At 42.1% G+C, this 26,004-nt stretch overlaps 1 protein-coding gene across 5 annotated transcripts in view; it reads right to left on the bottom strand.

The window, feature by feature from the left end:
* The window catches only part of KIAA0586, a 95,269-nt gene that overhangs the window by 46,635 nt on the left and 22,630 nt on the right, over positions 1–26,004 (bottom strand). For 4 of the 5 annotated variants that reach the window (XM_081313156.1, XM_081313157.1, XM_081313154.1 and 1 more), the window contains exons 16-26: positions 21,806–21,955; positions 18,273–18,450; positions 15,867–16,055; positions 14,681–14,874; positions 12,705–12,800; positions 11,639–11,722; positions 9,539–9,732; positions 8,305–8,423; positions 5,917–6,107; positions 4,102–4,261; positions 2,813–3,032 (exon numbers count right to left, since the gene is read on the bottom strand). In XM_081313156.1, coding sequence (XP_081169282.1) covers positions 2,813–3,032; positions 4,102–4,261; positions 5,917–6,107; positions 8,305–8,423; positions 9,539–9,732; positions 11,639–11,722; positions 12,705–12,800; positions 14,681–14,874; positions 15,867–16,055; positions 18,273–18,450; positions 21,806–21,955 — 1,775 coding nt within the window. The remainder of the gene's footprint in view (positions 1–2,812; positions 3,033–4,101; positions 4,262–5,916; positions 6,108–8,304; positions 8,424–9,538; positions 9,733–11,638; positions 11,723–12,704; positions 12,801–14,680; positions 14,875–15,866; positions 16,056–18,272; positions 18,451–21,805; positions 21,956–26,004) is intronic. The other variant, XM_081313155.1, reaches the window with a different exon arrangement.

Below are 26,004 nucleotides of genomic sequence, written 5' to 3'. Positions count from 1 at the left end.
TACATCCTAGCAAATACCAACCAAATACAGAAACTAGACAACCTGATCAGGAGCATCCTTAATGGCCCAACCAAGTAAGATCAAATCACCTAACAACAATGGCAGAAGAAAAACAGTGGACCCGTCCTCCCACACGTCCATGAATGCCCCAAAATACACAAGTCCAACATACCTCTTCATCCAACTGTATCACTAGAAGGACCCTCAGCAAACAACATAGCCAAAGAGTAGGAGGGGTCTCCAACTCCTGGGCTGCAGCCCCACCACCAGGCCGTGGCCTATTCAGAACCGGGCTCTGTGAGTGGTGGCCCAACATGCATGTGCACAGGTACAGCTCGATTTGTGCAAGCGGCAGGCCAGAGCACATGCACATGCGCACACAGCTCAACTTGCACAAGTTGTTCTGTGCATGCACACGCATGCGTACTGGCCCACTGCTCACACCAGGTGAGCTATATGTGTGCATGCGCCAGCCCACTTGCGCGACTTGGTTCCCCTCCCCCCTCCCCCGCCAGGTTACCAAGCAGCAAAGGTTGGGGACTGCTGTCATTAGAGGGACTAAAAATAGAAAATGAAATTGTGGTTTCACTCAAAGCCACAGCATGTTTTATATTCATAGATACAGAACTAGCAAAAGAATCCATGGCTGTAGTACTATACCACTGACCTGATCTAGCCAAATACACTACAATCAAAATATCCAGAATCATGGACTACATCAATTTCTGCCACTACCTTTCAGTTTGTTTGGACAAATATACCAACAAATCAGAGGAAGATCCATGGGACTCGTAGCAGAGACTGCTATGCAGTGTGCATAAACTATGGCCCTCACACACATAAAACCAAAATTATGGCTCTTTTATGTACACAACAGCTTCATCACCTTTGCCATAATAACAAAGGAACAACTGGAGAAGACACATTAATCAACAACATCTTCAGAAGAATAAAACTCGCAAGGGAAGAAGAAAGCAACATGCTACCAAGGAATCCAGGAAGAAAAAACAGGAATCACTTACAGCACTACAGTGTAAGGTCTGCTCCAGCCACTACATAGGACAGACAGGCAGAAGACTAGCAGAAAACCAACCAGCAGCCAGAAGACACAATGAAAATCTCTCAACACAGGGACAGACTCAGCCAGCTTCGACTGTAAAACTGTGAGCATCCTAGACCAAGCTAAATCCAAAAAAACACTATAAAATTCCTGGAAGCTTGGCATTTAACGCACTCGTTACCTCCCGTATTGATTACTGTAATGCTCTCTACATGGGGCTGCCCTTGAAGACCACCCGGAGGCTTCAGCTGGTGCAGAATGCAGCTGCACGGGTTGTGATGGGAGCTCCCCGATACTCCCATATTACACCACTCCTGCGTGAGCTGCATTGGCTACCAGTTGCCCTCCGGGTGAGATTTAAAGTGCTGGTACTTACCTTTAAAGCCCTACATGGCTTAGGTCCGGGATACTTGCAGGACCATCTGCTGCCGGGAACAAATCCCCATCGTCCAGTACGCTCGCACAGAGAAGGCCTCCTCAGGGTACCGTCAGCTAGGCAATGTCGACTGGCGACCCCCAGGGGGAGGGCCTTCTCTGTGGGAGCGCCAGCCCTATGGAATCAGCTCCCCCCTGAGCTTCGGATGGCCCAAAACCTCCAATCCTTTCGCCGCGGCCTCAAAACACTCCTGTTCCACCAGGCCGACCTAGACTGACAGGCATTTTATTTAATTTATATTTAGTATTTTTAATTTATCTCTTAAATTCTCTAATTTAATTTATTGCACAGATGTTCTCAATTTTATTTCTATCTTGATCTCTGTACTTATTATATGTTTTGCTGTTAGCCGCCCTGAGTCCTTCGGGAGATAGGGCGGGATATAAATCCCATCAATAAATAAATAAATAAATTTAGACAAATTGGTCATCAACAGAAACAGAGAAATAAAACAACTTTACACACCAGTCAAAAGAGACAACTAAAAACAAAACTAAGAAGGAAACAATAAGACCAGAACATATTCTCTCCAGCAATCAACATCCAGATTAGTTAGGATTATTGTCAGACAAGCAGACAACAATATCCTAATCAAGGAACTGCCAAGGAGAAAACAACAGCTCAAAAAACCCTGGCAGGGAAAGCTATAGTATATAATGTGGGGGGAGAAAACCCCACATTCATGCATACTGAAGATATGACCTAGTAGGGTAATGAAACATCTGCAAACAAACAATAACTCAGAGAGCACCAAGAATGTCACCATTAAACCCTGATACACACACACACACACACACACACACACACAGAGCTCAAAAAAATAAAGGGAACACAAGATAAGACATCCTACTATTAAATACAGTACATTGTGTTGTTTAAGTGTTCCCTTTATTTTTTTGAGCAGTATACACACACACACACACACACACACACACACACTATATATACATATATACACACATATACACATACACAAACACACACACTTCCTTTGGATTTTTTTTAAAACATTGCCAGTTCACTGAAGAGAATAGCATAGGGCCTACTATTTTTTAAAATTCATCATAGCTTTTGGGGGCTAGCATTGAAGTAAATGCAGCACAGAGATGAGCATGCTATAATACGATGCAAAGCTCAATCCATTCCAAAATATAAATAGCCTCTTTGCATTCCACTTGGCTAAGTAGAAATGCCAGAAAGACAATTTCAACTTGGCATAAAAACTAGTTTTGTATTACTTTTCTTTTGGCTGTATCTTATTCTGGCAGTTGAAGACTACAAGAGTCATCAACTTATATCATTTGGGGAGGACTCACACAGCTGTTGGATCATAATCTTCTTCACTCTGTGGACTGGGCTTTTCTTCTTCCAAAGGAAGTTCTGTATCTCCCCATGCATTGGGAGGGGTTTGTCTTTTCATCATTCCTGTGTCCAGGGTACGGTCTGATATAGGAGGGCTTGGTGAGGCTACTATGGGTGTTGCTGTAGGGGTAACGACAGGTGTATGTACCGGACCGACAACTATTGCCTCAGACCCTGCATGAATTGGGGGGAAATGAGAGAAGGAATGCAAGGTCAGATTATATCGTTATCCATTTTTTTTAATGCAGAGAGAAGAACCTAGCCCTATAGCCAGCAACCATTCTCCTTTCTCTGAAAATTCTTTCAGGTTATTATGTTTATTTGCATTAAAGTTATAGTAATCCTAAGCTTTTCACAGAGAGGATCATTCAAACGAATGTAGAAGGAAATGAAGAGGATGGGAAAATTAAGGAAAGTTAGAATCAGATTCAAGCCTCGGTTTCTTTCATTTGATTATAAAAAAAAGAAAAGGGCTTGCTAACTTCTTTATAAGAAGTTTATAAGCTGTCACACATACCACAGTTTTTGATACCCAACATTACGTGTCTCGACTTTTACAGGAAAGGAAAGAGGTGGGATGCAAGCAGGAACTCTGAGAGAAATGCTGCTCCTTTTGCTAGTGAAACTCTGTGCAGCACACAAGCAAAGTTCTTTTTGCTAGTGCCCTGAGTCACAGAGAAGGAATCCATGGAGTTAGCCCATCCTGCTGGAGCCCTCTTCCCTTTTCAAATCAACCAAAGTTCCTATGCAAAACTACTGGGTGTTAGTTGGGCTTCTAGGAAATTGCAGGTGGGGACAAAAAATTACTTAAGCTCAGTTCTCAAACACACAAGTATATTGCATGATATAATGTGAATTTGCACAGAAGAAAACTGGATGAAAACAGATTACCTATTGCCAACTTCTGGTTGATATTCTGAGTATGGTCATCCCTGGATCCTTATTACAGTTGTCAGTGAAAAGATCATGTCTGATTATTATAGTATACTTTAGGTAAAGCTGCTATTGTGCTTGGTCTGGAAGTTACAGCTGGTGCAAGGTGTGGCAACCAGGTGGCTGAATGGAGCATCTGGATGAACATGTTACTACTTTGTTCCAGTGTACTTTGAGTAATTAAAACTATGCTTTTTTTGAGGAAAACAACATGAAACCTTGCTAATAAGAAAGCTCTTCAAAAGAAAAAAGAAGCAAGTTCCAAAACAAAGATGGTTACATATAAATCACAATTTATATGTATTTTTACCTATTTCACCCATCATTTTTTGATCACCCACATCTTCATCCATCTCATTAATAGACACAGATGACTCTGGGGTTTTTAAGGTAAAGGATTCTTTTACAGGTGATGGTGACTGAGGTGGGGTGGATTCAGGTGTGACCAGTGGAGTAGGTAATATGGTTTCCTGAAATGGAAAAATACACACAAATAATAAAAATACTAAAACTATTGAAACCATCCTCATTTCTATTGCATTTAACTCATCTCTGCTAAAGCATTAAATTTTGACTGAAATTTATGTAGCCAATCAATTAATAATCTTCAGTTAAAAAGGTCTAATGCTTACTATTCCAAGAAGGGAAAGCTTATTAAAGCACAAATATTTTACTAGTCAATGACAACGTTAATTTAATGCATTAGAGCCTTCGGTCTGGATACAAAACCAAAGAAGAAATAATTCTGGATTTGGAGTACAAATATAAAATGTCATATTAAAAGCAAGCCAAGATCTGCCTTCAAACTAAGACTTCATTCTGGAATTTTATATGCCCAGAATAAGAAGATTAAAACAATCTTTGTTTGCTGTCCAAGCCACTGTCTAACCAAAAGCATACACAAAGCCAGTGATCTTCTCAAAGCCCTATGGAGAAACAGAATGGCCACTGATTCAGGTGATTCTAAGCATCCCTTGTGGTGCTGGATGACTATTTCTATACATTTTGCCAGCTATACTTGTGCAGTGACACAAGGCAGTATTCTACCCCCAAAGCTATTTATTATCTATATGAAACCACTGGGGATGGTTATACAAGGTTTTGGAGGCAGGTATCACCAACAGGCAGATGACCTTCATCGCTACTAGGTAATACCTGAATCAGGAGAGGCCATGCATGTCCTGGAGTAGTGACTGTATGAGGTGGATGAAGTCTACTATATTGAGACTGAATCCCAAGAAGACAATGATTTTCTGGGTTTGAGACTGGGAAATTTACATTCGTTGGAAAGAAAGAGATACCTGGGTCAGGAATGCACCTAGGGACATCTACATTGGAAGCCCAAATGACTTCCAGTTAGGAATGCTTATTGGCCGATTTGGTTGATATTGCAAGTGTGGTCATTCCAGGATCCTTACTATAGTTGCTAACGCACAGAAAATGTGAGATAATTATAATACACTTTAACAAGAGCTACTACTCTGTTTGGTCTAGAAGCTACAGCTGATGCAAGAGGTGTCAATCAGATGGCTGAATGTGGCATATGGATGCTCATGCCTTGTTGAAGCAACTGCCCGGGCTGCCAATTACAGGTTGTCCTCAACTTACAACCACAACTGAGTCCAAAATTTCTGTTGCTAAGCAAGACAGTTGTTAAATGGGTTCTGCTCCATTTTACAATCATTTTTGCACAGTTAAGCGAACCATTGCAGTTGTTAAGTGAATCTATCTTGCCCCATTGACTTTGCTTGTCAGAAGCTGGTTGGTAAGGTCACAAATGACAATCACATCACCCTGGGACAGTGCAGCTGTCGTATATACATGCCAGTTGCCAAGCACCCAAACTTTAATCATGTGACCATGGGTCACAAGCCTGAAAACTGGTCATAAGTCACTTTTTTTAGTGCTGTTGTAACTCTGAATGGTCACTAAATTAATGCTTGTAAGTCAAGGTCGAACTGTAGTTTAAATCAGCCTGGCTGAAGAATTCTGGGAGATGGAAGTCCACAAGTCATAAAAGGGCCAAGTTTGAAGACCCCTGGTTTAAACCATTTAAATAGCAGCCAATAAGTTTAAATAATTACTTCTGTTACTCTCCAACTAAGTACAGAAGAAAACAACTTACCTTTTCTGGCAACTGTGGCACACTTGAAGAAATGACTGAAGCCAGTGTAGCTTTTTCACTTTCTCTGTTACCCAGCATTACAGCTACTCTCTCAGCAAGTGCTTCATTAACAAAATGCCTTATCATTTCAGAATCTACTGGGATGCCAGCATCAACAAATAGCTGAAACCCTTCAGTGCCTGCTGCTTCAACTGAAGATGGATCAGAACACAGGCAGAAATTCAAGTTTAAAGTTGTACATAATAAGATTTGGATATGAAGAACTTTGAACTATATTCCTGATTGTCAGTTGTTTCTATTCTCTGCTATCCCAAAGCTGATCATGAGCCAGGGAATTGTTAGGAATGATATGAGATACAATACAAGGAATGGAATGGAATGATACCCCATTCCCCCTTATGCATATGTGTATGCCCTTCTGTTTAAATGTGGTTCCTTTTTTCTTCAATGCTTAATTTGTAGGTTTTAGATGACTAGCCCATATAAACATTTAATATCCCACAGTTTATTATTTCTTATATTTCATAATGAGAGCCAGCTTGATGTAGTGGTTAAGGCATTAAGCTAGAAACCAGGAAATTGGGAGTTCTAGTACCAGCTGAGGCACAAAGATCTGGATGACCTTGGGCCAGTCACTTTGTGCTAGCCCTAGGAAAGAGACAATGGCAAAACATGTCTGAAAAATCTTGCCATGATATCAGCAGGGATTTGTCCATGCTGTCTCCGAGAATCTGACATGACTGAACAGAAGAAAAAAAAATCACAATAAAGATATACATGATTATTGAAGTCAAGTTTTGTATTTTGAAAGGGGAAAAATGCTTATCAAACAGAATTTGAGGGGCACTAAGTAAAATGTATTATCTTGGTTAAAATCTGTTCTGAACGTATTTCTTTAATAATATAGAGTTAATTTCTGGAATTTGCTACCAAAAGAGACAATTAAGATTGCGGTTAGGTGAGTTTTAAGAAGGAACAAACTCATGAAATATATCTGTCAATATAGTCTAAGCTTCTGTGAGGAACTAAAATTATGAAATTAGAACTAGTGAATATTGCATAATGATTGTCTTGCTCCCTGTAAAAGTTAAATTAAGATAAATATCTCAAGAATGGGTAAGATTCATTAGGGAGAGTACATTCTTTGAATAAGATTATATCTCAGTGGCTGACCACCTGCTTTATATGCAGAAATATTCAGTTTCAAACTACAGCAGCTCCAGATAGGCCTGGAAGAGCTCCCCCTTGATATATGGGAAAATATTGCTAATCAGAAAAAAAAAACAGGAATAAACTTAAGAATTGAGGTTGATGAGGCACAAACTAGAAATTCCTACACTAAAGATTGTGTGTGTACATGTATGTACATATATATGTATATTGTGTGTGTGTGTGTGTGTATAAAAATAACAAACAAGGATCTGACTTCAACGTCACAAAGTGTTATAGCCAATATTTGTTAATTCAGAAGACAGGAAGGAAAACGTTTCCAGTTTCAACCTTTGAGAATATATAAAAGCTTATGACATCAATATATTGCTATGAGCAATAACTCTTCCATGAATGCCTTCATGCTCATCAGCAATAATTAGTTGAACCGTGTCTATACCTTCTGTCAAATTCAGCAAAAAAGTTAGGGTGAGGTATCAGGATATTAATAATTGGTTGCTAAGCCCAGGTGGGAACTTTTGTCAGTGGGAAGTCTTTAGATAAATAGTAACTGTATGTTCTGCCATGTACCGTTTTGAGTGGCCAAAACATCGTGCACGTTTTGGGGAGTTTAGACTAGGACGAGGTGGATCAGTGGTCTGACTTAGCATCTTATCTTCCCCAGTCTTACACTATTTATGTCTTTCCAAGGCCAGTATATGAATCTGGCTAGAAAATGATGTGGAAGTTGATCAGATTCTCTTGATACTAAACCAGGACCACCCAATATCTGTCCTCTGCAATTCTTGACAAAGTGAATTTTTTAAAATTTCCTGCTGGGAAATAACAAAGGCATGTTTATGCTTCTGTTATATGACTACAGTATTTATGTATGTTAATGTGAGTACATTCTTCATTTCCTAAGAGAGAACATGATCTGAAAATATAATGCATAAATATGTTTGATTATGTTGGGTTGTTTGGAGCATGTTTGTTATTGCTCCAGAAACAAACACGAGGGAGGGAATGTGTTGGAGGCCACAGCACATGCTTTAAAAAACGGCCTAGAACTAGGTGAATTGATGAAAATAATCCAGTTTATCAGATTCAGCAAATACAGGACTATTCACTGATCAAATTCACTATACGAATCCCTTTCCTGGACTTCTTCTGTAAAAGTCTGCCCCCCCCCCCGCTCTTCTTCTTTAACCAGGATGAGACAGCTGTTTTTTTACTTACCAATGTCAGAGGACACTGCTTGGCTCTCTTCACTCTCTGGTGAGCTTAAGTTGCGAATCACCTCTTTCTGAGCTGGATACATTCCACTGATAACTCGGGCCATTACTTCTTGTTCTACCCTGATGGAATAATAAAAACATATAAGGAACGGCTGCTGGAATTGGGTATGTCTAGTTTAATGAAGAGAAGAGTAAGGGGTGACATGATAGCAGTGTTCCAATATCTCAGGGGCTGCCACAAAGAAGAGGGAGTCAAGCTATTCTCCAAAGCGCCCGAAGGCAGGACAAGAAGCAATGGATGGAAACTAAGCAAGGAGAGAAGCAACCTAGAACTAAGGAGAAATTTCCTGACAGTTAGAACAATTAATCAGTGGAACAACCTGCTTCCGGAAGCGGCGAATGCTCCAACACTGGAAGTTTTTAAGAAGAGACTGGACAACCATTTGTCTGAAATGGTATAGGGTTTCCTGCCTGAGCATGGGGTTGGACTAGATGACCTCCAAGGTCCCATCCAACTTTATATTATTGTTGTTGTTGTTGTTGCTGTTGTTATAACATTATTATCATTATCAGTATCTGATTGTAATTAAGCAGTTCAGCATATTGAATACAAATAGCTAAGTTAAGTAATGTTAGTTCATGGGCTTAAGATTTTCTCATATAAATAATTCCTCTTTTTGCCTTTCAAATGCTTCACTGTCAACTTCTTCTGCTTTTATCTACCTATCTATCTGCCCCTTTAACACTTCATTTTCTATCAGCGCTGCATAATGTGCTCTCTTAAGTACCTTCGTCCTCTTATTGTCACTGATGATGAAATCTATTCTGAGATATTTTTCTGACTATATGAATTGACTACAGGTAATCCTGGACTTAACAACCATTTGTTTAATGTCGGTTCAAAGTTACGACAGTATTGAAAAAAAGTGACCTACATCCAGCCCTTGCACTTAAAATCATCAGTGTCCCAGGGGCTCTTGACAAGCAAAGGGAATGGGGAAAGTCAGATTAGCTTAATAACCACATGATTCACTTAACAATTGGAGCAAAAAAAATTGTAAAATCAAACACGATTTGCAACTGCATCACTGGTCATAATGACAGATGTTCAAGTCACAATTGTGATTGTAAGTCAAGGACTACCTATACACATCATGAAATATCCAATAAGCATTATAAAGCATGAATGGGATTGAAACATAATGATCACCATTTCATGGTCATTGAGAACTCACCAACTAACCAATTTGTTTTCCAAGGTCTCTCGTTTTCCTATTATTTCATCAAGAATATCGGCTGAAACCTGGGGTGCTGGAGCCACTGGAGGAAATGGAGGCCCATTATATTTTGGAGAGCTGATGTCTCCTTGTCTGCTGAAGTGTAGGAGTGGTTCAGAGAATTGTGACATCCTATCATCATCTCCTTCTTCCTGATGGCAACAAAGCCAAACAACATTCAACATACATTCACAGTAATAATTGCTTTTGAATTCAGTACATCTATTTACCACATTAATAGCAATAGCTCTTAAACTTAGGCTTTACAGCACTTTCTGAGCAGTTCATAGTGTCAGGATATTGCCCTCAACAATCTGGGTCCTCATTTTACAGATCTCAGAAGAATGGAAGGCTGAGTCACACTTGAGGCGGTCAGGATCGAACTTCTGCCTGTGGGCAGAGACAGCCTGCAATACTGTATTCTAACCACTGCACCACCACAGCTCCTAACAATAGAGTGAATATAAAAAATCCAGACTGAAAAAAGCAGCAGAGCTTATTCAGATTTTAGATACTTTCTAGAGCATTGATGACGAACCTTTTAGAGACCGAGTGCCCAAACTACAACCCAAAACCCACTTATGTATCGTCGGGTGCTGGGTGGGTGTGGCCAATGGGTGGGCATGGCCCATTGGGTGTGCGTGGCCCATTGGGTGGCTGTGGCTGTGGTGGGACTAAAAAGTTCAATCAATCAATTCCAACTTTGCAAGATCTTTCTTTTCCCCTGTGAGAAGTTGAAATTGATTGATTGAACCTTTTTTTTTTCATACGGGAGCGGAGGCCTAAATTGAAATGGTTTTATAAAACCCAGCTGAAGGCCTAGGACTGGGGCAATGGCACACGTGCCCAGAGAGGGCTCTGCGTGCCACCTGTGGCATGCGTGCCATAGGTTCGCCACCACGGCTCTAGGGTCACATCCTGGATGACCAGTACTAGTTTGATCTGGGCAGATGGAGGCATTCCAGCAATCGAGAAAGAGTTTCAAGTTAATATTCATATTGAGAGGTCAAAAGCTTAAAAACTAAAAAGTTGTGCGATTACTTGTTTGTTTTAGTGATACCATACTTTACTGATGTGATGGCACCCCAATTACCTATGTGAAGTTGCATGCCTCCTCACAGAAGGTAGCATACAAATTACAAATACCGAATAAATAAATAAATAAAATAAGCATACAAATTAGACTACAAAACAAATAGCAATGGGAACAAATAAAGTTAAGACCAGTGAAAGAACAAAACCAGCATTAAGGTGCATTACAAGGAATACATTACGCAATTAGGACAAGATAATATTATTCTTCACTCATATATTCTTTTTAACATGATGTAAATAGGCTGCTAAACATTTCACAGACACTTGCATGCTTGTACTTTGAAAAACCTGTTAGGAAAATGCTTCTTAATGCCTTAAGTATTTTTACATTTTCAAATATCAGTAAGTAGAATTTCAGATTAAAACTAACTCATCTGTATTATCCAGCTTGTCATTTATGGAAATACAAGCCAAAGGTGCCTAAGCTAGAATGATTTTGAAAGGTTTGTAATTCCCAAAGATATGGGGAAGAAGGCAGAAATTTCTTTCACATCTTACAAATTGATGTCTTTGTCTCTTTTAATGTTATTTCATAAGCTGCTTTTTTGCATTAAGCTGATACTAAATGACTAAGTAAAGGCATTTAAGTAAAAAAGGATTTTCACTAGGAAAATTTGTAGGAAGTTATTGCTTCCTATAAAAATAGAGAAATATTACACATTTAACTCATAACCTGCTTTTTCTCTAGGAATTTAAGGTAGCATGATGATGATGAAGTTAGACAGAAAACCCCCATCTGCCTCCATTACCAGACTGTCAGCACCAATCAATGATGATCCTGTCATTTTAAGCATAAACACAATAGAAGCACACAATTTGATTTGTTTCTGTTATAATAGGCTATCATGCATTTAATAGCCTATTATAAAGAAAAGCCAAAAAGCTGCAATGGTTAAGAACAGCAGTGTTTAAAAAGGTTAAGCTACTTTTCTATATTGCAAGATAGAGTATCATAAAACTGACCTGAGTAATATCAGTAGCATCAATAAAGTTAGCACCTGGAAGTTTCAGCTCTTCATCCTGAAGAAGGCTGTCTTCTGAAGTGGGCTACATAAAAGACAGATTTAAGATATCTCTCAAATTTAGCTACAAAAATACAGTAGTAGAAAATGAAAGAATGTGATATTAGGGGGGGAAAAATCAGGTATGTGACATGAATCTATGCATGGGAACAGGATGAGAGCATAAAAAAAAAGTGATTTGGCCACATGAAGACCAATGAGAATACTAACTGGTTGCTTAGAAAAAGTTTTGTTTGTTTTAATAAAGATTTAAGCATTATTCATGAATACACATGGAAAGGAAATACATGTAAATGCATAATTGAACATTATTTACGATGAAGAGCTGAGAGAACTAGTGAAGGTTTATAGGATGAAGAGAAATTCTAATATAAGACACACTATTTTTAATAAGGTGATGAATGTGCATAGAAGAAAATGAAAGAAATGGAAATAAAAAATGACAGTAGAAAGTAGAACTCCTGCATGAAAATAAAAACAAGAAAAATGTTACAATAAATGAATACATATTTTCTGTAATGAATCCATATTTTCCCTGAATATAATAGTGTTTTTCACAGCTTTTATTTTAAATGTGTTTGTTTATCACATGGCAAGAGAGGGGTTTTTAAAAAATTATTTGTTCTGCAGAAGCAACAATTAGAATTACAGATCAATTCTGGAGAATGTGAGAGTAACATTTATTATTGAAACCATTTCTGTCTAAAAGAAAAGACTTAGTTTACAATTATGTAATTGTATTCAGGATAGCTCTTCATATGGCTGTTTTTATTAAATACTCAACATCAATCAGTAACCACCTGGGTCTTTCAAGCTAGGCCATACCATTATACAGAAAGGCTTTCCTTATACAAAATTAATCCCGTGAACCTTATTAAATAAATGTTAAATTCTCTCTTCAGCAACAACCCTTTCACAATATTAGACAAAGATACTATTGGAAATTAGCATTAGAAACTAGATACTATTGAAAATCAACAGATACCTTATTAGAAACCAACAAATACCTGTATTGGTGCCTTTGTAGGACTACGTAGTAAAGACACCTGGTTTTCATTTGTAGTGTCACTTGAGATGCTATCAATATCAATATTAGGTAGTGTCTGCAAAGAAATATCATACACTGAGATTTTCATTTCTGAAGTGGATACAAGCCACATCTCAATCACACCTTGTATCATTCTAGGCCACATGCAAAGCTTGTGGCAATGGATACAAAAATTACAAATAGCTGATAATTTATTAATACAGATAGTCCTCAACGTATGACCAACATTTCTGTTGTTAAGTGAGACATTTGCTAAATGAGTTTTGCCCCATTTTACGACCTTTCTTGCCACAGTTGTTAAGTGAATCACTGCAGTTGTTAAGTTAGTAACCTGGCTGCTAAGTGAATCTGGCTTCCCCATTGACCTGCTTGCCAGAAGGTTGCAAAAGGTAATCACATGACCCTAAGATGCTAAAACAATTATAATTATTAACCAGTTGCCAAGCATCTGAATTTTCATCACGTAATCATGGGGATGCTGCAAAGGTCACTTTTTCCACTGCTGTTATACCTTTGAATGGTCATTAAATAAACTGTTGTAAGTCGAGGACTACCTGTACTTTAGACAGAAAGTAGGGATGTCAGTATCATTAATACCTTCTCCAAGGCAGACTGTACCCAGAATAAAGAAAGGAGAAAGGAAAATAGCCAAATGGGAAAGGTCTTTCAACACCAACCCGACAGCTGCAGCTATTTTTATTTTAGAGAAGAAACTTCAAGCTGCGGTTTTCTCTGCTGAAAGGGAAAACTGTCTAGCCACTATCAATAAGACTAAGTATTAATTAATTTTAACAAGCTACTTTTAAAAGCAAAGAGTACAATTGTTCTGGTACGCTGAAAATGGGATGGACATCAATCAGGCTGACACTGTTATAAAAAGCAAATAACTTGAGGGCAAAATAACATATTACGTGCACAAAAACATAGCTTAATAAGATATCTTCTTAAAAAAATTGAATATCTTTTTTAATGTTTAACAGCTTTTAAAACTTTTTTTTAAACTGAAGGACTCTCTAAATGGCTAAAAATGAAAACTAAGAGAAACCACCTAATATAAGCTTTATGTTTCTTAGGAGAGGAAACTGTATCCAAATCACAACTTCTAAGTCTTCTAAGTTTTCCAAAGTTAGCAATTGTAAAATATGTGGACTTCATTCCCAGAATTTCTCAATCAGCATGCCAGAAGTCCCAACTGCCAAGCTAACACTGCTCCCTCTCCTCTTCATCCAAGGATTCTATGTTGTTTGCAAGCATAAAATCACACCGCCCTCCCGTGGCAAAGGTGGCAGGAAGGAAACTCTGGGGAGATTATAAAGGGTTTGTTTGTTTGTTCTATATTCTCCAGAAGCAACAACTGAATGAAAAAGGATGATGACATCTCTCAAGGTTGAGCTCTTGATGCAATATTTGCTCGACAAAAAAAAGGGAACCATCCCATCTTAAGTAACCTAAGGGACATTTATTTATAAAGGGAGTTTTCTTAAAAAAAACAATCAATCAATTTAAATTTAAGCAAACGCAGTTGTGGTATTTCTGTTCTTCAGAGGTTAGAATCTGCCCTCATGCCAATTCCAGCACTAAAAATTACTAATTATCTGATAAATTATCAGTCTATTAACAGACGTCCAGTAACTCTAAAGTGTGACTTCAGAAGACTATTATATGTATTAGAAAACACAACTGTTTAAATAACAGAAGAGACTAAGAATATCTCAGCTAAGTCAGCTTAATTTGATTTTATGAATGTTCCCACCTACACTCCCCCTTACAATATCCCTTTCAAAAATTGCTATTCATAGTGCGCTCTTTCTGTGGTTTCCAAATGCAAAATTGGGCACTGTGCTCTTTTACCAGAGAGGGCTGGAAACAGAGGAAGATGCTTTTTTTCAAAGGGACTATTAAGCCACTCAATATTTCTTATTCTTTACTCCATACCTGCATAGTTAGTTTGGGAGGATCCTTTTTCTCTGACTTCATTTCTATTATTGTGACATTGGGCTTGTTCACCTTTGACTTTCGTGGTGGGGGAGAGGAAGGGGGAAGAACAGAAGTTGTCACAGTAACAGGATGGAATTCACCTATATTTATTTCGGAAGGCTGAGGTGAGATGAGATTCATCTGTTTTTGCCCTATGAAAGTTCAAAACAAAAGAAAGCAATGAAAATTACCTTGAATGGATTCTAACCAGGCACAAAACTATAGGCAAAGCTAAAATTAAAAAAATGATGAATCTGACAAAAAGATAATCTAAAGAAAAAATTATTATGGGAAATTCAAAACAGATTGAAAAATTGCAGCTCGGTATACAGAAGTAAAGCATATTCTCTTGTTCATGGAGGAAAAGTCATAAATCAGAATTTATGGTCAAAAATCAGAAAATACCTTGGAGCTTATCTATTCAATTCTCCTGCTTGATCAATGGCTATACGTATGAGGGGTAAATTAAGTAACATTCAGAGAGTACCACAGAAGAGGGCTGATTCCTTCATGATCTGCTTATCACCTTCTCTCAGAGATATCTCATCAGTCAATACTGCAAACTGGATGCTGCCCTAGAGAGGTCTACTGACCCATGCATATATTTTAAGGCAGGTCAATCATTTCAGTAAAAAGATGGCTCAAATTCTTCAAACTTCAGTCCCTCAGCTTCTCTTAACTTACCAGGCTAACGAAATCTGAGGTATCAGGAGATAGATATCTGGAGATTAAGAACACAATTCTATTTCATGTTTCAAATCGGAGTCATGAGTTTTCCCCTCATTTGTGGGAACCTCAAACTTTAATAACAGACATTCTATCTGCCTGCCTGCCTGCCTGCCTGCCTGCCTGCCTGCCTGCCTGCCTGCCTGCCTGCCTGTCTATCTATCTATCTATCTATCTATCTATCTATCTATCTATCTATCTATCTATCTATCTATCTATCTATCTATCTATCTATCTATCTATCTTAGTCTGGAGACTGCCCAAATCCCTCATAGAGTGACTCTGAGATGTATCAAATTAAGACTTATCTTGGCATTAAAGATAATCGGAAGAAAACACTAAATCTCCACAGTTACCTGACCTGCTTTTTGCTAAACAAGAGCTGCTTGGGTAATTTAGGACACTTTTTAATTCATACCTAATGGGATTGCCATTGGAATGAGATGACCTTCAAGAGGACCAGATACTTCACAAATCTCTTTTGTTGGGCTGAAAAGATACTGCAGTTCCTGGTGAAAAGCAGACACTGATTCTGCCTTCTTAGGAATGATAACTTTATTGTCCAGATGGGGGCTGGTCTGTGTCCTGATAGATTTTACTTTTGTACCTGGTGAAATTAGATTATGTATTCACACACTATGCAAAAACAATTCTAAAGTAAGCCACAGTTTATTTAAGAAATCACAACTGTGCTATTAACAGAGCACCCTACCCTATAAACTAGAGTGGTACCTCGGTACTCATCGTTAATTGGTTCTGGCAGGTGTGATGAGTACCAAAAACGATGAGTGCCAAACAATTTTTCCCATAAGGAATAATATAGTGAGCCACAAAACAGCCAACAACCGGTACCAATGAGTCCCTGGACAAAATTTCCACGTCAAAATGCACTAAGTACCAAATTTGATGAGTTTCAAAGCAGTTGAGTACCACGGTACCACTGTAGTTTATAAATCCTAATCCTGTGTTCAAGCCACATGCAAAGTTAAACAAATAAACCACAGTATAGTTTAGTATGATAAATGAACCAAAATATTTTTGTAAACACACAAAAGCTTTTGGAATAGATTTGGCTGGTGTCCGAGCAGATATGGGGCTCTTGTAGCAACCTGCAACCCTCTCCTAGCCCCCAGCTGCAGTTTCTCAGCCTGAGATCTTGCTGATAAATTTGGCTCAGTTTCAGTAGCGTAATCTCTGCCTCCCCGGCTCTGCCATCTACCTTTCAAAAATGAAAGGTAGTGATAGAAATGGGAGCCTCCTCAGAGGCAAACAGCTCCTACTGTTATCTTACCTCCTCCCCAAAACAGCCCCAAATTGGGTCATTGAAATTCAGCAATTTTGATACTAAAAATTAGCTGCGGAATTTTGGCTCATGGAGGGATTTTAAAATGTGGGAATGGAAATATTTGACTACCAGAGGAGTCTCATTTCCGTTTCCACCTTTTAATTTCTCCAAATAAACAAAACAAAAACCCCAGGAAGAGTCTCTTCTGGTGACACAAGCAGTTTCTTACACTCCTTAGAAGTCCAAGAGGCAGAGCTGTGAACCCTGCCCCTTTGCATAAGGCAAGCAAGGCAGGTCAGCTGGTTCTGCATATGCATCCCAAACGTTCAGCTGTTAGCATTTGATTTGCTCAGTTATCTCTGCAGGAAGGAGGATGTTAGAGGGACTAACGCTCTCCTATGACCTACTTGGGCAGGAAATCCTCCATTTTACAGAAATCAAAGACTGCCCTTCTTTGAAAGAGACAGTAGAACAGCTGTCTCAAGAGATTTTCCTAATTCTTAATTAACTTTTTTATCAGTTTATAATATAAAATACAAAAATACAAAAGAAAATAGGAAAATAAGGGAAGGAGAAGGGAAAGGAAAAGTGTTGAGAAAAGGGAAAAAAGAAAGAAAAGTCATTGACATCCGACTCCATTTGGTGCAGTAGAATAACATAATAGCATCAAACGTCAAATTTTTATTTTTACATTCCTTGTTTCCCCAAAAGTAAGACCTACCCTGAAAATAAGGCCTAGTTTGATTTTTGGGGGGAGGGCCTAATATAAGCCTTACTCCAAAGATAAGCCCTAGTTTTGGGGGAGGTACACACCTATAAATCAAACTTGGGCGGGGGTGGGGGGTAGAGCTGCCCCACGGGCCCTACACCCACTTACCTTGTAGTCAGGCCTCTCCTTGCCGGGCCACTTCTTCTGCGGCGTCCCCAGGCCTGCATTTCACAGTCAGGCCTTTCTGCAAGGCCACTGCAGCCGAAAACCAAGCTATGGATTCAATCCATAGCTCGGTTCTGCAAGGCCTCTGCAGCCAAGAACCGAGCTATGGATTGAATCCACTGCTCTGTTATCGGATGCAGAAGCCTTCTGGAAAGGCCTGACTGCGAAATGCAGGCCGGAGCGCCATTCTTTGAGCTGCAGACTGCAGCTGCTCCTTCGGCCACAGAAATTGGTGGGCTGGGCAGGATTGTCAGTGCTGGAGGTGAGTGGAAGACACCCCCCGAAAATAATATCTGGTGCCTCTTTTGGAGGCAAAAAAATAATAATAATAACCGGTCTTATTTTCAGGAAAACAAAGCAGTAGTTATACTAGTCATTTCTATAACAACAAAGAGATTTTCCTACTTCTTTATATTCACATCCATTTTTAATGCATGTTTGGTGGCAAAGATAATTAAATAAATGCCATGAATAAGTTATTTATTAGAAATAGCTATATTACTCTACAGAATTTTCACAAGATCAAGGTGGAATAAAGCATATCCTAGAATAGAAAGGCAAGCTGTTTAAAACGTTGTTTTTAAGGGGGAAAAAACACTACTTGCCTTTAACACTTTCTATTACTTTTGGTCGTGGAGGTTTTGATTTGGGAGGTGGAGAATTGAAGCGCAGATAGGGAGATTTCTTCAGTGTGCTTCTATGACCTTGGTAAACTGGCCTGCCATAAACCTGAGAAAGATACTCTTCATTTTGTGCTTCCAACCTTGTTTTCAGAGAACCCTGCTTATAAAAGAAAAACCATTCTGAAATTTGACTACAGATAGGTAGATGGTTAAATAAGAATCATTTATATTTCAGCCACCTAAATCTAGAGTTAGGAGATAGAAAGCCAAATTTATTTATTACAGTACAAGTACAGATAGTCCTTGAGTTACAAGTGTAATGGAGCCTGCCCATTCCACTCGTAACTCGAAAACTCGGGGGAGTGAATCTCGTACCTCGAATGAGATCACTCCCTTGCTTGTTAAGACGTACGTGGCTCGTAAGTGAACATGAGGTATCTCAGGGTGGGGAGGGCTTAATGATGGAACAGGCCCCCCCCAAGGCCTCCCTGACCCACTGATGCATGCTTCCCCCTCCCTTCCTGCCACACCGGACTCACCTTCAAAAGATCTGTCTCCTCTCTGCCAGTTCCTGCTACTGCCCAGATCTGAGGCCAGGGGGAAGCTTCCACGTGCCTCCAGAGGCTGAATCGGGGCTTCGGAGGCCTTTTCCAGGCCTCTGCCATCTGGATCTGAGGCTGGGGGATGCTTCCGTGGCCTTCCGGTGGCCCGATCCCCTCAGATCCGGGTGGCAGCAGCCTGGAAAAGGCCTCCAATGCTCCAATCCAGCCTCCAGAGCCTGTGGAAGCATCCCCCAGCTTCCTTTCCGTTCTCTGTTGCAGAGAACAGAGGCCTAAGTACCATGAGATCACGTGAAATCAGTAGCATGAGATCTCGCCTCACCGATCTCGCGTGATCTTGCATTACTTTAGGCCTCCATTCCCTGCAAACTAACCAAAGGCCTGGAGCAGCCAATAAAGTGAAGGATCTCAATCTTCACAGGGCAAGTATTGAAGGCCTGGTGCCTAGACAGACCTGGGGCAGGGGTGGGGAGGAAGGGAATAACGAGTGAATGTTGCAGAGCCTCTGCGGTCACTCGTAAGGGCAAATGACTGCCGTGGTGCTGCAATATTTGTAATTTTGGGACTTGCTCGTAAGCACTAGGGGACGCTTATCGCGTAAGTTCGAACGAGCGTTAAGTGAATGCACGTAACTTGGGGATTACCTGTAGTCCTTGACTTACAACAGTTCATTTAGTGACCATTTGAAATTACAACAGCACTGAAAAAAGTGACTTATGACTTTTTTCAAATGACCGTGGGACACTGCAGCCATCATAGATACATGCCAGTTGCCAAGCGTCTGAATTTTGATTATGTGACCATAGGAATACTGCAACGGTCATAAGTAGGAAAAACAATCATAAGTCACATTTTTCATTGCTGTTGTAACTTCAAACAGTCACTAAATGAAAGGTTGTAAGTCAAGGATTACCTGCAGTGAACTATACAGTGAGAGGAAAAAAGTATTTGATCCCCTGCTGATTTTGTACATTTGCCCACTGACAAAGAAGTGATCAGTCTACAATTGTAATGACAGGTTCATTTTAACAGATAGAGACAGAATTACAAAAAAATAATAATCCAGAAAAAGACATTTTAAAAAAATTATAGATTGGCATTTTAATGAGTGAAATAAGTATTTGACCCCTTTGCAAAACATGACAGTACTTGGTGGCAAAACCCTTGTTGGCAATCACAGAGGTCAGACACTTCTTGTAGTTGGCCACCAGGTTTGAACACATCTCAGGAGGGATTTTGTCCCACTCCTCTTTGCAGATCCTCTCCAAGTCATTAAGGTTTTGAAGCTGACATTTGGCAGTTCGAACCTTCAGCTCCCTCCAGAGATTTTTTATGGGATTATGGCCTGGATGCTGGCTAGGCCACTCCAGGACCTTAATGTGCTTCTTCTTGAGCCACTGTTGTCTTGGCTCTGTGTTTTGGGTCATTGTCATGGTGGAATATCCATCCACGACCTATTTTCAATGCCCTGGCTGAGGGAAGGAGGTTCTCACCCAAGATTTGATGGTATATGGCCCCATCCATCGTCGTTTTGATGCGGTGAAGTTGTTCTGTCCCCTTAGCAGAAAAACACCCCCAAAGCATGTTTCTACCTACATGTTTGATGGTGGGGATGGTGTTCTTGGGGGTCATAGGCAGTATTCCTCCTCCTCCAAACACAGCAAGTTGAGTTGACGCCAAAAAGCTCAATTTTGGTCTCATCTGACCACAACACTTTTACCCAGTTCGCCTCTGAATCATTCAGATGTTCATTGGCAAACTTCAGACAGGTCTCTACATGTGCTTTCTTGAGCAGGGGGACCTTGCGGGCACTGCAGGATTTCAATCCTTCACAGAGTAGTGTTATCAATTGTTTTCTTGGTGACTATGGTCCCAGCTGCCTTGAGATCATTGACAAGATCCTCCTGTGTAGTTCTGGACTGATTCCTCACAGTTCTCATGATCACGGAAACTCCACGAGATCTTGCATGCAGCCCCAGACTGAGGAAGATTGAGTTATTTTGTGTTTCTTCCATTTGCGAATAATCGCACCGTTGTCACCTTCTCACCAACCTGCTTGGCAATAGTCTTGTAGCCCATTCCAGCCTTATGTAGGTTTACAATCTTGTCCCTGACATCCTTGGACAACTCTTTGGTCTTGGCCATGGTGGAGTTTGGAATCTGATTGATTGATTGTATAAAATACAAGTATCTTTTATATAGGTAACAAACTGAGATTAGGAGCGTTCCCTAAGAGAGTGCTCCTAATCTCAGCTCATTACCTGTATAAGACACCTGGGAGCCAGAAATCTTGCTGATAGATTAAATTCACTCATTAAAATGCAAATCAATTTATAACTTTTTTGAAATGTTTTTTCTGGATGTTTTTGTTGTTATTATGTGTCTCACTGTTAAAATAGACTGATCATATCTTTGTGTGTGTGTATATGTGTGCGTGCACACGCACACGCGTGCACACACACATGCACACACACCAAACATGGGAGAACAGCATTCTCCAGTCCTCAACATAACCACTTGTTCAGTGACAGTTCAAAATTATGATGGCATCCCCCCAAACCACCTATTTTCTGTCGTGTGTGCCCACTCAAACACGCTGTGCTCACTCATGGTCAATCAACCACTTGCCCCAACATCTGGGCAGCCCCCCTGAGCTCCTTGCCCGAGACTCCCCATCTCATTCCACTTAAAACCCCACACAGTCTTGGAATTATGATGGCAACCAGGATTGTGGGATTGCTGTTGCCAAGTGATGTTGTCGCATGACATCATGTTTTACAACCACATTGCTTAGGGACAGCAATCCCAGTCCCAATTGCTGTCATAACCCAAGGACTACCTGTACTAAATAAGCAAGGGACAAATTCCTCCTCTTCATGCAGTTCAGATGGCCTCTGCTGATTCCAGCCTGAACTAGATTTAGCCCCTACTAGCTCCCACATAATGCATTCTCACTTTGACTGGCAGTTTTGGAGACAGCTTTGCTGTAGGCAAACGTTTTTTGGGGGGGATTCTTTGACCATAATGAGATTTTGCATATGTTTCTCTGCTGGCTGTCCTGGTGGCCTGTTGTGCCTTGAGGTAGTCCTTCCTTGCCATTTCATCCTAAAAACAAAGCAGAAAAGCAGAAATAAAATGATAGCTTTTAGATTAACATAAAGGTTGATGGAGTTTTAATGTGTAAGCATTAGTGCTGACAGTATCAATAGGAAGGAAGGTAATTAATTAATTAATTTAATATTTGCATTTGTATACCGCCCTTTCCCTGAGGACTCAGGGCGGTTTACAGGGAATTAAAAATCAAAACATACAAAAGTTAAAACCAATTTAAAAAGCATTAAATTCACCCTGTACATTAAAACCCCAGTTAAAAATTTTCCCCTCAGCCTGGGCCCGAGAGCTCAAAGAGCCAGGTCTTCAGGCCCCGGCGGAATGATCGGAGGTCGGGAGCAGTCCTCAGCTCTACTGGCAGCTGGTTCCAGAGGGCAGGCGCTCCCACTGAGAAGGCCCTATCCCTGGGTGTCACCCGCCGGCAATCTCTCACCGGCGGAACCCTGAGCAGACCCTCCCTGTGGGAGCGCACTGGGCGAAGGGCGTTTGATGCCGGCAGCAGGTGTTCCCTCAAATAACCCGGACCCAGGCCATGTAGGGCTTTATAGGTGATAACCAGCACCTTGAATTTCACCCGGAGGGCAACCGGAAGCCAATGCAGCTCGCGGAGTAGAGGTGTTACATGGGAGTATCGGGAAACCCCCATTACAACTCGCGCGGCCGCATTCTGCACCAGTTGAAGCCTCCGAGTGGTCTTCAAGGGCAGCCCCATGTAGAGAGCGTTACAGTAGTCCAAACGGGAGGTCACAAGCGCATGAGTGACTGTGCGTAGGGCGTCTCGGTCCAGATAGGGACGCAACTGGCGCACCAGGCGAACCTGTGCAAAAGCCCCCCTGGTCACGGCTCCTATGTGATCTTCAAAATTGAGCCGTGAATCCAGGAGGACGCCCAAGTTGCGAGCCCTATCAACGGGGGGTAACACCTCACCCCCCATCATTAGAGGTGGAATAACTTGGTTAACCCGAGACGCCGATATGCACAGCCACTCAGTCTTGGCGGGATTGAGACGAAGCCTGTTTCTCCCCATCCAGACCTGGACCGCCTCCAGGCACCGGGACATCACGGAGAGGGCATCACTGGGTTGGTTCGGGGTGGAAAGAAAAAGTTGGGTATCATCAGCGTACTGGTGATACCCCACCCCAAAACCACGAATGATCTCGCCCAGCGGCTTCATGTAGATGTTGAACAGGAGGGGCGAGAGAACCGACCCCTGAGGGACTCCACAAATGAGAGACCTCGGGGCGGATCTCTGCCCTCCTGTCAACACCGACTGCGAGCGGCCCTGGAGGTAGGAGGAGAACCACCGTAGGACGGTGCCTCCCACTCCCAACCCCCTGAGACGCCGCAGCAGGATACCATGGTCGATGGTATCGAAAGCCGCTGAGAGATCTAATAGGACCAGGACAGAGGAGCAACCCCTGTCCCTAGCCCTCCAGAGATCATTCACCAGCGCGACCAATGCCGTCTCCGTGCTGTGTCCGGGCCTGAAGCCCGATTGGTACGGGTCCAGATAATCAGTTTCCTCCAGGAACAGAGGGAGCTGATGCGCCACCACACTCTCAACAACCTTCGCCAGGAAGCGAAGGTTGGAGACTGGACGATAGTTGTTTAAAACAGCCGGGTCCAAAGCAGGCTTCTTGAGGAGGGGTCTCACCACCGCCTCCTTCAAGGCGGCAGGGAAGACACCCTCCTTCAAAGAAGCAGTTATCACTGCATGGAACCAGCCTCGTGTTCCCTCCCGAGCCGCATAAGCTAGCCAGGAGGGGCACGGATCCAACAAACAGGTGGTGGAGCTCAGTCTCCCCATGATCCTGTCCACATCATCAGGGGAAACAGGGTCGAACTCAGTCCAGATAACGTGCTCAAGACCGCCTGATTCCTCCACATCAGACTCTGCCCAGTCAGAGTCCAAGCCGGTCCGGATCCGAGCGATTTTGTCCGTCAGATGATGACTAAACTCCTCGGCTCGTCCCTGCAAGGGATCCTCCCTCACCTCCTGGTTAAGGAGGGAGCGAGTCACCCTAAACAGGGCGGCCGGGCGATTATCTGCAGACGCGATAAGGGCGGCAAAGTAGTTAGACTTCGCCGTCCTTATCGCCGCAAGATAAGACCTTATGAAGGTTCTTAACTGCAATCGGTCGGATTCGGATCGGCTGGATCTCCAACCGCTCTCTAGACCTCGTCTCCGACGCTTCATCTCCCGGAGCTCCACAGAGAACCATGGAGCCCAACGGGATCTGCGCCGAGTCAGAGGTCGCATGGGTACAACACAGTCGAGTGCCCTGGTGGCAGCCGTTTCCCAGGCCTCCACCAGAGCATCGACTGGGCTGTGGGTAAGGGTGATAGGTATCGGCCCAAGCGCCCTCTGGAACCGATCCGGGTCCATTAGGCGCCTGGGGCGGAACCACCTGGTCGGTTCCGCCGCCCAGCGGCGGGGGATGGCATGACGGAAAACCAGCCTCAGGAGGTGATGATCTGACCATGACAGAGGGGTGATGGACGGAGAACCCCCTCCCAGATCATCCAACCACTGTCCAGACAGGAACACCAGGTCGAGAGTATGATCCCCCTCGTGAGTAGGGCCCTCAATAACCTGGGTCAGGCCCATGGCTGTCATGGAAGCCATGAACTCCCGAGCTAACTCCGACGACCCCCCCAGTGATGGCAGGTTGAAGTCACCCAGGACTATAAGCCTGGGGAACTCCACCGCCAACCCTGAGAGGGTGTCGAGCAGCTCAGGCAGGGCTGTTGCCACACAGCTGGGCGCCAGGTATGTGAGCAACAAGCCCAACTGAACCCGAGGACCACATCTCAAGAGGAGGGATTCACTCCCGGCCATCTGGACAATGGTGGCCTCCCGGGGACACAAAGTCTCCCGAATAACCACTGCCACCCCACCACCCCTGCCCTGAGCCCGTGGCTGGTGCAGCACCCGGAAACCTGGCGGGCATAACTCGGTGAGAGGCACCCCTCCCTCCGAACCCAACCAAGTTTCCGTGATGCACGCTAGATCCGCACATTCCTCCTCGATCAGATCACGGATGAGGGGAGCTTTGTTAACTACGGATCTAGCGTTAAAATAGACCAACCTGAGCTCAGGGGCCTGATCACCCTCATCCCCGGGTAGGAGGGTGCTAACCGGAGGGTCGGAGCGCGCCACCGCTCGGAGGTAGCGGGGGCGCGATCCCAGATGTTGATATGGCCCTCCGCGCAAACACCTGCTGCCATACCCTATCGCCGTGGGGATTCGATGCCCCACCCCCACATTCCCAGCGCCAGCAGCCACCTCCCCCGACCCCGTCCCGTCGGGACCTCTAACAGGTCCAGACTGAGTGCCGGTTACAGATTCCTTCCCCACCCTCCCTTTCCTCCCCCTCCCTAACCTCTTAAAATAACCGGCTAAGAATCTTATCAGGGGCCTCTTAGCGCGTCTTAACTCGAGGCCCCTGTCCAAGCCCAACCAAGGAATTGGTATGATGCAATATACAAGATTTAAGGGCTTGTGCCTAATATCAGCAATGACATAAAATAAATTTGTAGATTTTTTTTAAAAAAAATGCTGAAGTCTCAAAAAAGGAAGTACACCCCTTTTATTTGTTTCTGTCCTATCATTCTTCCAATTTTCTGCAGTTTAAATTGTCATAAAGGCTATGCAAATAAGCAGCACTTCTAACTTTGCTAACTTCTGCTATTGCAGAATCTTCTATGCAAAATGTTGCTATTTTAAAAGAAAAGAACAATCTGGACAGTTGTCTCATGATTTAATGAACCCCAAGATTGTTAAGCAATCCTTGCCTTTCTCCAAAAGTAGGCATTTCCTTCAACTATATATTAAAACACTCAAAATCGGTCCAAAGAAAGGGAAATGGAGAAGTTATTTTCCACAATTTGTATCTTAATATAACTTGCCACATTTGGAGGAGCCATATATTCACGATAACGGACAGTTCTGTAATAAATTTTGCACAATCAAGCGGTAAGAACTTTGAAGTTATAGGGCCTTGAATTCAAAAACTAGAGATAGCCGGGGCTTCCGGATGGCA

Source organism: Vipera berus (assembly GCF_964194415.1).
Source record: "Vipera berus genome assembly, chromosome: 1".
Taxonomy (NCBI): Eukaryota; Metazoa; Chordata; class Lepidosauria; order Squamata; family Viperidae; genus Vipera; species Vipera berus.
Note: the sequence above shows the minus strand (reverse complement) of the source record. Positions and strands in the feature narration are given on the sequence as shown.